The sequence below is a fragment of the Bos grunniens genome, chromosome 10 (assembly GCF_055505025.1).
Source record: "Bos grunniens cultivar Pamir isolate PY7600 chromosome 10, Bosgru_T2T1.0, whole genome shotgun sequence".
Taxonomy (NCBI): domain Eukaryota; kingdom Metazoa; phylum Chordata; class Mammalia; order Artiodactyla; family Bovidae; genus Bos; species Bos grunniens.
Window position 1 is genome coordinate 74,428,371 of NC_141174.1, and position 13,632 is coordinate 74,442,002.

Sequence of the window (13,632 nt, forward strand, 5' to 3'; positions counted from 1 at the left end):
AAATAGATGGGGAAACAGTGGAAACAGTGTCAGACTTTATTTTTTGGGGCTCCAAAATCACTGCAGATGGTGACTGCAGCCATGAAATTAAAAGACGTTTACTCCTTGGAAGGAAAGTTATGACCAACCTAGATAGCATATTCAAAAGCAGAGACATTACTTTGCCAACAAAGGTCCATTTAGTCAAGGCTATGGTTTTACCACTAGTCATGTATGGATGCGAGAGCTGGACTGTGAAGAAAGCTGAGCACTGAAGAATTGATGCTTTTGAATTGTGGTGTTGGAGAAGACTCTCGCAAGTCCCTTGGACTGCATGGAGATCCAACCAGTCCATTCTGAAGGAGATCAGCCCTGGGATTTCTTTGGAAGGAATGATGCTAAAGCTGAAACTCTAGTACTTTGGTCACCTCATGTGAAGAGTTGACTCATTGGAAAAGACTCTGATGCTGGGAGGGATTGGGGGCAGGAGGAAAAGGGGATGACAGAGGATGAGATGGCTGGATGGCATCACCGACTCAATGGACCTGAGTGTGAGTGAACTCTGGGAGATGGTGATGGACAGGGAGGCCTGGCGTGCTGTGATTCATGGGGTCGCAAAGGGTCAGACACGACTGAGTGACTGAACTGAACTGAATACCATAGGTTCCTTTCATAACAGAGTTAATATGATAAGGAAGGAAAGATTCTGGGACCCTGGGGTATCTTCACTCCATAAAAGGAGCTGAGAGATCTCAGTCTTGTCAAATGGAGACAGGAAAAGTATCAAACCTACATACTCATCAACTTTGCTAAGATTTTTTGTTTTAAATAGTGTTGATTGTAGGTCCTACAGGCTTCCCAGGTGGCCCGAGTGGTAAAAAACCTGCCTGCCAATGAGGGAGACATAAGAGATGCAATTTGATCCCTGGGTCAGGAAGATCCCTGGGAGGATGGCACAGATCCCACCCCAGTATTCTTGCCCAGAGAATTCCATGGACAGAGGAGACTTGGTGGGCTACAGTCTGTAGGGTCACAAATAGTCAGACACAACTCAAGTAACTTAGCATACATGTAAGTCCTACAGTGAGGAAATTATTCTTCATTCTCAGTGATGCAACAAGGTGTAAAGTTACAAAAACAGAGAAAGTGAAAGTGGAGAGTGAAAAAGTTGGCTTCAAGCTCAACATTCAGAAAATGAAGATCATGGCATCTGGTCCCATCACTTCATGGGAAATAGATGGGAAAACAGTGGAAACAGTGTCAGACTTTATTTTGGGGGGCTCCAAAATCACTGCAGATGGTGACTGCAGCCATGAAATTAAAAGATGCTTACTCCTTGGAAGGAAAGTTATGACCAACCTAGATAGCATATTGAAAAGCAGAGACGTTACTTTGCCAACAAAGGTCCATCTAGTCAAGGCTATGGTTTTTCCTGTGGTCATGTATGGATGTGAGAGTTGGACTGTGAAGAAGGCTGAGTGCCAAAGAATTGATGCTTTTGAACTGTGGTGTTGGAGAAGACTCTTGAGAGTCCCTTGGACTGCAAGGAGATCCAACCAGTCCATTCTAAAGGAGATCAGCCCTGGGTGTTCTTTGGAAGGACTGATGCTAAAGCTGAAACTCCAGTACTTTGGCCACCTCATGCGAAGAGTTGACTCATTGGAAAAGACTCTGATGTTGGGAGGGGTTGGGGGCAGGAGGAGAAGGGGATGACAGAGGATGAGATGGCTGGATGGCATCACTGACTCGATGGACGTGAGTCTGAGTGAACTCTGTGAGTTGGTGATGGACAGGGAGGCCTGGTGTGCTGCAATTCATGGGGTTGCAAAGAGTCGGACATGACTGAGCGACTGAATTTGCCAGTGTGCATTGAATGTTTCAGATGCTGTTGTGCTGTTACTGTGCTGATGGTCCAGGTTCTTTATTCCCCGACCACCCGTCATCAAGCCCAGCCTCTCCAAACTCTAGCCATTCTGCAGATATGTCATACACTCATATACTCCTTTTGCACAAGCTGTTCCTTCTGTCTGGAATGCTCATTTCTTTCTCATTTATCTAGTGAACCTTTCTTTCTTCATTTTAAACTTCTTGCACACTCCCAGGCTGACTTAGCATCTTCTGCCTCTAAAGACATCTCATCATGTACACCTTTACTCACACTGTTACACTGAACTGTAGTTCTTTATTTGAACTACGAATTTCTTCAGGACTGGAACTGGGTCCTCTGTCTTTGATCCCCAGCCCCAAGTACAATATCTGCCTCATTACTGTTTGTGGAAGGGTGGGAGGGAATATAGTATGGTTTTGTCAATTACCCAAAATAACCAGAAGTGGGTACCTAATTTTTCATTAAGGAGAATGTAGTTTCACTATTTTAAAATCCACCACTTGGTTTGGAATCTATTACTAGAATAGCAATCACCACTGAAAACATTAAAGAGTTCTAAACAGAGATTAGAAATATTACATAGCATAGATGTATGTACAAGATTTATGAACAGCTCATATACTCATCATAAAGGGATTTTTAAATTACCTTTTAACGGTGTGTTATTGTCATTAAACTCTATTTTCTGATGAATATTCCATTATAAAGTCAAATATTTGCAATGTGATAAATGGAAAAAACAAGTTACAAAACCTACAATATCCCAGTTTGAATATTAATATATATATATCAAAAAGTTAAAAATTTTTATTTTACATTTTTTCCTTATTTATAATTTTCTATATATACACTTAACATTTATAAAAACGTGTACTGCTTCCATGATCAAGAAACACGATATACACTTCTAAGAGCTTTGCTTGAAACCCTGTTCAAGGGTTTTTGACGAAACCTTTTGCCCCTTCATTGCCCCCAACTGAACTGAAAAGTTGGTAGGGGGATGGGCAGAGTGGTTCCGATAATTTACTTCTAAACCTTTCAGAATTAGATGGTATAACATAGAAAACTTAAGAGATGATTTTCCTACTACTTCAAGTTAGGTCAGGAAATGATAAATCATCTTACAAAAGATAAGCAACAATAAAAGAAATCAGCAGTACAGCAAATAACTGACAGTGGGTTTCCCTGCCTCAGTAAAGTAATAAAATTCTTTAGCAAGTAAACTGTTCGTGACTAGATAGACTTGCCCTACTCACTTGGACAGCTCCTTCATCCAGTGCTGAAGCAGCCATGTCTTTTAGAGGACAGGGAAGAGGGGAAGGTCTTTGAGTATCTGTGAATACACACACGCACGCACGCATGCTCGCTCACGCTCTCTCTCTTTCTCTCTCTCTCTCAGCCATCCCTAGCAATGCAGTTTGCCCATTACCTTAGACACCAGGCCAGAATCTGAGCACACATTGAATGGGTTGAATTCTCCTTTGTTCTCATTCCTGGCAGCCTGAGCGTTTGCTCTGGGACTCATCTCATCATGGCTGTCCATTCGCAGAGCTTAGGAAACCACTGCTCATTGCTCACCTCACACAGGAAAGGCAAAGTCGCATTTAAATGCAGTGTATCCAGACCTCTGTCCCTCCTCCCCGCCAGGGTGGCCTGTGAATGTTTCCCCAGAGTCCCACGTGCCTTCCTCCTGTTCTTTGCTCACCAGGTCGCATACCCAGAGCCGTGGCCTCCATCAACCAGCACCTCCTGAAGTCAGACGACGTGGTAAGCTGTTGCCTGGACCTGGGGGCACCCAGCATCTCTTTCCGCATCAACGGGCAGCCTGTGCAGGGGATGTTTGAGAACTTCAACACAGATGGGCTCTTCTTCCCTGTGGTGAGCTTTTCAGCAGGTGTCAAGTAAGTTATGGCTGTGATTTTATGGAGAGTAGTTGTTCCCCCACCTCCCCATCATTCCTATGAGCTGGCAAGCATGGCAATCTCCTTCAGGGTTTCAGCACCATGAACCAAACTCCCCCAAGAAAGCAATGGAGAAAGGGGAGGAGCAATTTAGAGTCACGTGTATATACTTTTTGGACACATACCTCCTGCCTGGGTTTATATATAATGTCCTCTGATAAATAGTAAGATGAATAAGATAAATCTTACATAGAAAATGACCTTCATAATTATAGCAAGTATTTTATGCTCTTTATAAAAAAATTTCAAAGATACCATTATAAATAAGACAATAAATACCACCCATAATCCCAGTGTTTACTTATAATCTCTATTACTATTTTGGTGTATTTTCAACAAGATTTTTATATTATAGATACATGTATTTTTAAATTAACATCATACTAAGTATGAAGTTTTATGTCTTGATTATTTTTTATTCAACAATAAGTAGTAAGTATTTTCCTGAGTTATTATCTTCCTCAAAATGATTTTTATGGCCAATAATACCCTTTTATTTGGCCATCCATAATATAACCATTACTTTGTGTTAGACTTTCATGCTGATTTCATTTTTATTGTCACAAATGAAATTATTATCAACATCCTTGAGGATAACTCATTGTCTGCATTTCTGTTTAGTTCCTCCCAGAAGCAGATTAAAAGGTATAATATTTTTAAAGTCTAACCTTATAGTTGCTTGGCTGAAAAGACTTTCAGAAAGATTGTATAAACATTCAGAATTCATGATCAACAATTCTAAAATCTAAAAAGCTCTGAAAAGCATCCATTTGTTCTTTAACTGATTTCACTGCAAAATCTGACCTGAACTCATTTTATGGCAAAAACCGTCATCAACAGAAATCAGACTGTTTTCAATTTTTCGTGTATTCTATTTCTTGTGAATATTTACGTGTAACTGCAAAAATGTCAGTGTGTTTAATTATGGAGTACAGCCTCTCACCTAGCTGGAAGTTCTGCTTAATATATACTACATCTTATCTTTGTTCTTTTTTATTTATTATTATCATTTGAATTGGCAGCTCCAGGTCTTATTTGTGGCACATGGGATCTTCGATCTTCCCTGCAGTATGCAGGATCTTCTTAGCTGCAGCATGCGGGATCTTTAGCTTTGGCAGAACTTTTAGCTGTGGCATGTGAGATCTAGTTTTCTGACCAAGGGTGGAACCTGGCCCCTGCACTGGTATCAGAGAGTATAAGCCACTGGACCATCTAGGAAGCCCCTGTCTTTTTTAAAATCTAAAGTCCCAAGTCTGAAGAACAGCTGCAAAAGTTTCAGAAAAAGGATTTGTGCCTGTGGTATCATTTAAAGTAACCCAACTGATTGGCTCCTCGTTAACTTTTACTGTTACTGGTTATTTTTAATCTTTGCCAATTTGAAGAAATTGTATCTTAAAGTTTTAGGTTCCTAGTTCTTTGGTTACTGATGTGGTTAAACATCTTTTATGCTTACTACTCTTACATACTATTTCAGCCCAGTATTTTTTAAAATTTTTGTCTTCCTTGCCTTTCTGGTATTCATTTCATGAGCAATTTTTATATATTAAGGTTATTAAACTATTATTGCTTTCATGTATTTTCCTAGTTTGTGATTTACCTTTTTAACACTGTTGTTTTTTCCCTATTTTTTCCCTTTTACAAAAGTAATGCAAGTCCAAAGAAAAGAAATACCAAGAACCCATAATTGTACCATCCAGAGATAATCATATTACTTTTTACTTATACATCTCAATAATTTTACATTACATTGGGCTTGTACTGTGCCTACTGTTGTCCTTCATACTTTAACAATGCCAACAATCATGTTCATTGTTCTGTCCCTTTCCTTGTACCAGTTGGATGCTGTATTATTTTAGTCTGAGAATACACTTTAACATTTTTAAGGCAAGACTTCATTATAACGCTCTTGTTGCAAAATTTTCTTATCCATTCTTGATCCCTGCTTGCTAAAGAGCTCATAATTGAGTGGGAAACTAGAGTAAATACATTTAAAATCATGTTGATTTCCATTTTAAAAGGGTCATGAAAAGAGGAGAGTTGTGGAGAAGGCAATGGCACCCCACTCCAGTACTCTTGCCTGGAAAATCCCATGGATGGAAGAGCCTGGTAGGCTGCAGTCCATGGGGTCGCGAAGAGTCAGACATGACTGAGCGACTTCACTTTCACTTCTCACTTTCATGCATTGGAGGAGGAAATGGCAACCCACTCCAGTGTTCTTGCCTGGAGAATCCCCAGGGATGGGGGAGCCTGGTGAGCTGCCATCTATGGGGTTGCACAGAGTTGGACACGACTGAAGCGACTTAGCAGCAGCAGCAGCAGTGGAGAGCATACACTTAGATCTGGGACCACAAAAAAAATCCATCTGAGAACTTCTAGTACCCTAGTGATGGGACTTCCAGAGTGATACCACTGTGACAGATCTTAGTACCTCCCGAAGGTTGATAAACCAAGGCATATGCAAGTATTCCCCCCCAAAAAATGGACATAACTTTCTGTTTCAGTTAAATAAACTATTTAGGAGTAAAGAGTTATCCTTTGGGTATAATATTTAGCCTTTGGAATTTGCCATGGATATGCAAACATATATCGTATATAGGGCTTCCCAGGTGGCACTACTGGTAAAGAACCTGCCTGCCAATGCAGGAGATCTAAGAGATGCAAGTTCAATCCTTGGGTCATGAAGATTCCCTGAAAGAGGGCATGGCAACCCACTCCAGTATTCTTGCCCGGGGAATCCCATGGACAGAGGAGCCAGGCGGGCTGCAGTCCATAGGGTTGCAAAAAGTTGGAAATGATCGAAGCAACTTAGCACACATGCATGCATGCATAGTAGGCAGTACAGTTGTACCTTGTTTTATTGCCCTTCACTTTATTGCAGTTTTTACAATTTGTAGGTTTGTGGCAACCCTGCATCAAGCAAGCCTATTTTTCCAACAGCATTATTTATTCATTAATGTATGTACATTGTTTTTCAAGACAGAATGCTATAGTGCATAACAGACTGCTGCTGCTGCTGCTAAGTCACTTCAGTCGTGTCCGACTCTGTGTGACCCCATAGACGGCAGGCCACCAGGCTCCCCCGTCCCTGGGATTCTCCAGGCAAGAACACTGGAGTGGGTTGCCATTACTTTCTCCAATGCATGAAAGTGAAAAGTGAAAGTGAAGTCGCTTAGTCATGTCCGACCCTCAGTGACCCCATGGACTGCAGCCTACCAGGCTCCTCTGTCCATGGGATTTTCCAGGCAGGAGTACTGGAGTGGGGTGCCATTGCCTTCTCTGATAACAGACTGCAGTATAGTGTAAATGTAACTTTTACATGTACTTGGAAGCCAAAGTATTTGTGTGACTCACTTTATTGTGATATTTGCTTTTGTGATGTCTAGAACCAAACTCATAATATCTCCAAGGTACACCTGTAATGTATGTTTGCAACACACGTACCAGCACACGTATGCATACACACGTACAGGCATATTTATAAATATAGCCATGTAGATGTATATAATATATTGAAATTAAGCATTTTCATTGTTTGAGGTTCTGGTAACAAAAGAAGAACAAGTATAGTAAAACCTTGCTCTAGTTGCTAAATCATGTCCTACTCTTTTGCTACCCCATGGACTGTAGCCCATCAAACTACTCTGTCCATAGAATTTTCCAAGTAAGAATACTGGAGTGGGTAGTCATTTCATTCTCCAGGGGATCTTCCTGATCCAGGGATCAAACCCATATCTCCTGCTTGGCAGGTGGTTCTTTGGTCCTGAGCCACCTGGTCAGTGACTAGGGTTGTAAATCTGCCCATCACAGGTTCAAGCCAGAGATGCTAACATCAGCATTAAAAACTATATTCTAAAGAGTTAAGAGTCACAATATTGTAAAGTAATTAGCCTCCAATTAAAATAAATAAATTTAAATTAAAAAAAAAAAACAAAAACAAAAAGAGTTCTTTACCTGTGTTTCTCTGTGCTGAGAATATTTCCTTGAGAATGCCACCCCAGTTCTTCCTTTTGAAGTGTGACAGAATGTATCGTTTCTATTGCAATCCATAAGGAGCATGTAGAAAACATTATTGAAAGACACAGCCACTATAAACACAAAGATTGATTGGGCAAGATTCTCTGGCAATCAGGGAAAACCAGTACAAGCCACACTGTACATCTTTCCCACTCCATTCCCTGGGAATAGAGAGAAATGTGCCGAAATCTAAATCCAACATAACAGCATTTGGATCATCCACCTGTTGGCTCGGTGTCCTCTCTGGAGAAGCAAGGTCACTGATCAGTTAGTTCTCAGGACCATGTTTGCCTGAGTAGTTAATGACCTTGGTGACCCAGCATCAGTGCCATCCCTGTTTTGTTTGACCGCATCCAACTCTCTGGGTTTTGCAAATTTTCAAAGAAAGCTCACCTACTTCCCAAGAATCTCATGTGAGAAAAGTGCTTAGCTTGTAGTCAAATCTCTGGAGAAGATGTCTTTTCCAATCTGCTGGCTAATGGATTTTTCTGTGCATTCTGTATTTAGCTAACAATACATCTGATCCCACATGTTGCATGATTTTTAGTTATTAACCCATCCATCCAGTCTCCCTCAGAGCAATGAGGCAGGATTTTTAGAGTATGTACATTTTTGTTGTTTGCGATCTTTTTTTTTTTTTTTTTTTTTGTTAATCTTCTCTTGGTAAAGTTCCTGGTGGCTCAGATGGTAAAGCATATGCCTGCAATGCGGGAGACCTGGGTTCAATCACTGCATCGGGAACATCTCCTGGAGAAGGAAATGGCAGCCCACTCCAGTATTCTTGCCTGGAAAACCCCATGGACAGAGAAACCTGGTAGGTTACAGTCCATGGGGTGGTAAAGAGTTGGACACAACTTCACTTTCACTTTCTCTTGGTAAAGATCATGGCTAGCAGGGAAAGACATAGGGGGCTGAAAGGTACGCATATGGAGAAGATGTTTCTAGTATCTTGTGACTAGGTCAGTGGGTCATGCATCCTTCTCAGTACACAGGAGGAAGAGAAGCAAAGTTCCAAGATAAGAATGATGAGACATCTAACCCATTTAGAAGGCATAATTGCTGAGAGAATTTGAGAGAGGGGAGTCCAGATACATGGACTTTAAAAGTTAACACCTTCAACATAAGAACTTCTTGCTTACAGAAATTGAAGGAGCGTAAACTGAAGAGTGGTGCTCAGGAACTTGATGTCTCTTTAGTCTCCTTGCTATCAGGAAAAATATTGCCTGTGACATATTCCTATCTTTGGTTCTCAGAACACAATATGGTCTGAGCAGAGGTGGAATCACAGTGGGTTGCATACATGGGAAATACATTTTACTGAAATACATACAGTCCATCACATGATGTCTTTACTCACGGTCAATGCCAGTCCTCTGTTGAAGTAACCAATTTGTTTATTTTCACTTTTGAGCAAAAGGGATCAGCGTACCAGTACTTACTCTTTCACCTCAACTGGTAAAATATCATTTGGTACTGAAACTCAGCCATTCCCCTCTGTATTATTTTGGTTCACTTCTGCAAAAAGCTAGAAAAAGAAAGCAAGATATTAATTCCAACTTGAAGTATCTTATTGAAAATAAATGTATTTAGTAACAAAATTGAAAAGAAATTAGTGTTTTCACCCAATATAGTAGAATACTTGCATAGTTTTATAATGTCATTCTCAGCAAGATGCAAGGTTATTCCTATCAAGACAGAGATTTTTCTCCCATCATACAAGAACTCAGAATTGTTTCTCATATTTAACTTCTCCCATTTCCTCCTCTTTATTCATCTTTACTGAGGTCATAGTCTTGAATTTGTGATCCCACAATTATTTTTATAATTACAAACTATGTTGTTAACAGTACCTGATCAGGATGTCCCTGCCAGGGGCATCAGAGAGCAAAAATCTTTTTCAATTAGATTTACCCACAGTGAAGTCAAAAGCAGTATGAGTAATTACTAACAAAATCCACAAATCAATATGTGCTCTCTTTTCTAACCATTATCAATGTGCCTCCTTAGTGTCCTTCCCACACTAGTTTGTTTGTGGAGGGTATTATGAGTGTAATAAACCCTCAATGTAACAACCCTATTTGTTCTAGGACAGAATTTGGGATGAAGCATGTGTACCTTGGAGCCCACCCAAAAGGTTGAATTACTTAGATATCAGAAAGCTTTTATTAAAAGGTAATCTCACCCTGCCAAATGGCATGATGGTGTGTGCCACACAGAGAACATTGCACTAAAGCCACAGGATATAGTGAAATTTGGGTGCTTAGTTTTGCAAAAAATTGATGAGTTAACTTGCTGTAGTAGAGTATATTTTATAGCTATGGTTAAATTCCCCTTGCGTGTGTGCTGAGTCACTTCAGTCATGTCCAGCTCTTCGTGACCCTATGGACCATAGCCCGCTAGGCTCCTCTGTCCATGGGGTTCTCCAGGCAAGAATACTAGAGTGGGTTGTCATGCCATTCTCCAGGGGATCTTCCTGACCCAGGGATCAAACCCGAGTCTCTTAGTCTCCTGCATTGGCAGGTGAGTTCTTTACCACTGGCGCCACCTGAGAATCCCAAATTCCCCATCGATTAATCTTCATATGTAAGTCTTTTACCAGCCTTTCTAATTTATTAAAACAACACTCTCCAAAGATGGTTGGTATTTGTGGTTGCTATTTGTTTTCTGCACCAGGCTTGGCTAAAATTCAGGTAACCAATAGCTTAGCTATTTCCAGCTTGCTGTGGTCAATGCTGTGGAAATTATTGCTGAGATAAATATACTTCTGCAGAGAACATGATGAGCACTGGCTGAATTGCCCTGGGCTTTCATCAAACACTGGCCAGAAAGAAATATGAATGTGGGAATGTACATAACTCAAATTGTTCTCCTGTCTTAGCAATGTGGACTAAAGATGCAATTATGAATCATGACTTATGAGTTGAATTCAGGTCAACAAAAGTTTACCATTTCTTTCTGCTGCTAACTACAGCCTGTATCTTTTTCTTCTTTGGAACACTGTCCCAACTCCTGGGAGGGATTCAATAAGAATAATGAGACATCTAGTAAGACTAAAATGATTTCACACTTTGCTAGTACAGGATGAATAAGGAAACTTAGTCATCTTTTTTGAGTATGGCAAAGGTGTGTCTTGATTTTTACTCTATTTTTTATTCATGGGTCAGTCTTTCAAACTTGGGGATTTACGATAGGTTTTCTCATCTCTTCTGCAAATTGGTAAGTAAAAATGCAGAAATCTTAAAAGATGAAATTGTAAATGCTAGTGGGGATTTTTTCAATGCCGTTTTCTCTGTTTATAAAATTAGCCTAGTAAATAAAAAATTCCTCTATGCATCCTCAAACTTCACTACTCCCAGGTGACTATTACTGAATCTATTGCTCATCTTTAAAGTAGAGAAATCTAAGGAACCTTCCCTTATCATAATCACTTTAGGAAGAAAAAAAAGCCTTGGAGAGCTGATGGTGCGTCTGAGTTATAGGAAGAACCTTAGAAGCTGATACAAGTGCTTTAGTGGAAGAGATTAAATTGATTAATGAAATTGATTTTCAAAATCTATTAATGTAGAGAAAAATCAGAGGATGAACTAATTTTAATGACCTCTTAAATTATCTTTTTATTTTCAATTTAATATTTTTTTGTGATACTAAGAGATTCAGTGGAACCCAAGGAGCAGGGAAGAATACACCAAGGGAAGAGAGGTTTATGTTCTAATTGAAAATTTCTCATTGATGAATGAGGCCAAAGGATTTAAAAGATTAACAGTAAGTGCCAGATAACAGATTTATTAGAAAAAGTAGATAGGTGTAACTGTTGTCTCTCTCTCCACGCCTTTAAATCCTTTCTCTGGACTCCTGGATAAGTTCTTGGACAGGTTCTGTAGCCCTTATTACTCCTTTTAAGACCAGGAACCATCTTGCCAATACTTAAAAATTCCATCTTTTGAAAAGTATAAAAACTCTAGATTTGTATCCAGTTACCATTTGAGCCCTCCCCTACTCCCCCTGCAGTTTGAAGTCAGGCTCCTGCTCAGCCACCAGCTCCTGTCTCAGGCCCCTCCAGTGCCTAGGGTCCAGCCCAGACTCAAGATGATTTAAGGGTGAGCACATTCCATGGAGTTGGTTCAGCTGCCTTGTGACATCAAGCCTTTTTGTAGCTGCTACATAATTGCTGCATCTTTCTCTTCTGAGGCTCTTTGGTAGGTTTCTTGGAGAGCCCCAGGCTGGGAGCATCCAACTTCAAATCTCTTGACTTGGCTTCCCCACCTGTGCTGGCCGCTCCCTTCTGGCTGACCCCAAGCCTCCTCCGTTCCCCTTCCCCCTCCAGTTATGTGGGCCTCCTGCCTCCCCCAAGCCCTGAGTTTCTGATCTCTGCTTAGTCATTTGCCTTTCCAGGCAGGATTCCTTTCTGATGGCTAGCAGCTGGCTCATCTGTCCCTCTGCTCTGCGCCATCACTAGGCAAACATGTCCCTTGCTACATTCCAGGGACACTCACAAGCTTCTGAGTAGTTCCTTTAAGCCCTCATTTGACTCTACATGAGAAAGGACTCCCATCCTCTTCTTCCTGACAACTTTCTCCAAATGAATTCTTTACCTTTCTTATCAGTGTGGAGGTAAGGGGTGGGCTAAAGCTGCACTGATTTCACAGTTTTTTCATGGATCCTCATAGTTGGTCCAGCACCTCATTTCAGGATGAGAAAACATTGACATCCTCTGAATTATTTACATCTGGGACCTCTGCTAAACCAGAGACAAAGGGGGATCCCATTTTAATATCCTTACATCATTAAACTGGTCTTCAAGTATTTTCTTTCTTGCTTTTGGTTGTTCCCTTTACACCTGTATTTTATCCCTAATTATTCCCTTTGACCTGGTTGCTGTGGGTCTCCGGGAGAGGGTTTATGAGGACCACCGGCCTTCGTGGTGGTTTGTTGGAGCCCTTCCCGCAGACTCTGGGCAGCGAGGGGAGGAGCCACAGATGGTGGTGTGCCCGCACCGGCTCCTGTCCAGTCCCGCCTGCTGGGGAGCAGGGCTCCCGTCTGACAGGGCTTGGGAAACCACCCAGAACCCTTCTTTGCTCCCACCGAAGCACAGCATAATGGCACTGGAAGATGAATGCTTCAGTAAGCAGTAAACATGTTAATTTTTATTTTACTATCTGTGTGGCCATTCAAGGCGATAAGATTAAAATTTACAACCAAATTATCATTCTCCTTTGAATAACTGAATATAAAAGCAGCATTGTTCTCCCTAAGTGCTACATGGATTTCTACCTTTATTGATTTGTTCTCTATCCAGAGGACAATAGCAGATTTTAAAGCATAAGAGAAATGTTAAAACTATATGTAACTGGCAATAGGGCTTATGAATAATTAAGTCCATCTAGACGTCCTGGTAAGAGATCATTTAGTTGGTCTTAGAATCCATACCGGAGAAGGCAATGGCACCCAACTCCAGTACTCTTGCCTGGAAAATCCCATGGACGGAGGAGCCCGGTAGGCTGCAGTCCATGGGGTCGCTAAGAGTCAGACGTGACTGAGCGACTTCACTTTCACTTTTCACTTTTATGCATTGGAGAAGGAAATGGCAACCCACTCCAGTGTTCTTGCCTGGAGAATCCCAGGGACGGCAGAGCCTGGTGGGCTGCCGTCTCTGGGGTCGCACAGAGTCGGACACGACTGAAGCGACTTAGCAGCAGCAGCAGCAGCAGCATCCATACACTAGTGAGTAACAAGAAATACACCATTTGTACAAGCTCCTCTTGGGCGTTCAGCTCTTCACCAAAAGAATGC

The 13,632-nt window shown here is 41.1% G+C and overlaps 1 protein-coding gene across 7 annotated transcripts in view; it reads left to right on the forward strand.

Moving 5' to 3' along the window:
* The window catches only part of RYR3 (ryanodine receptor 3), a 565,051-nt gene that overhangs the window by 327,452 nt on the left and 223,967 nt on the right, over positions 1-13,632 (forward strand). For all 7 annotated transcript variants that reach the window (XR_015135045.1, XR_015135046.1, XM_086322065.1 and 4 more), the window contains exon 19: positions 3,576-3,768. Coding sequence is in view for 5 of the 7 variants with exons in the window: in XM_086322065.1 (XP_086178191.1) it covers positions 3,576-3,768 (193 nt within the window). In the remaining 2 variants the exon portion in view is untranslated. The remainder of the gene's footprint in view (positions 1-3,575; positions 3,769-13,632) is intronic.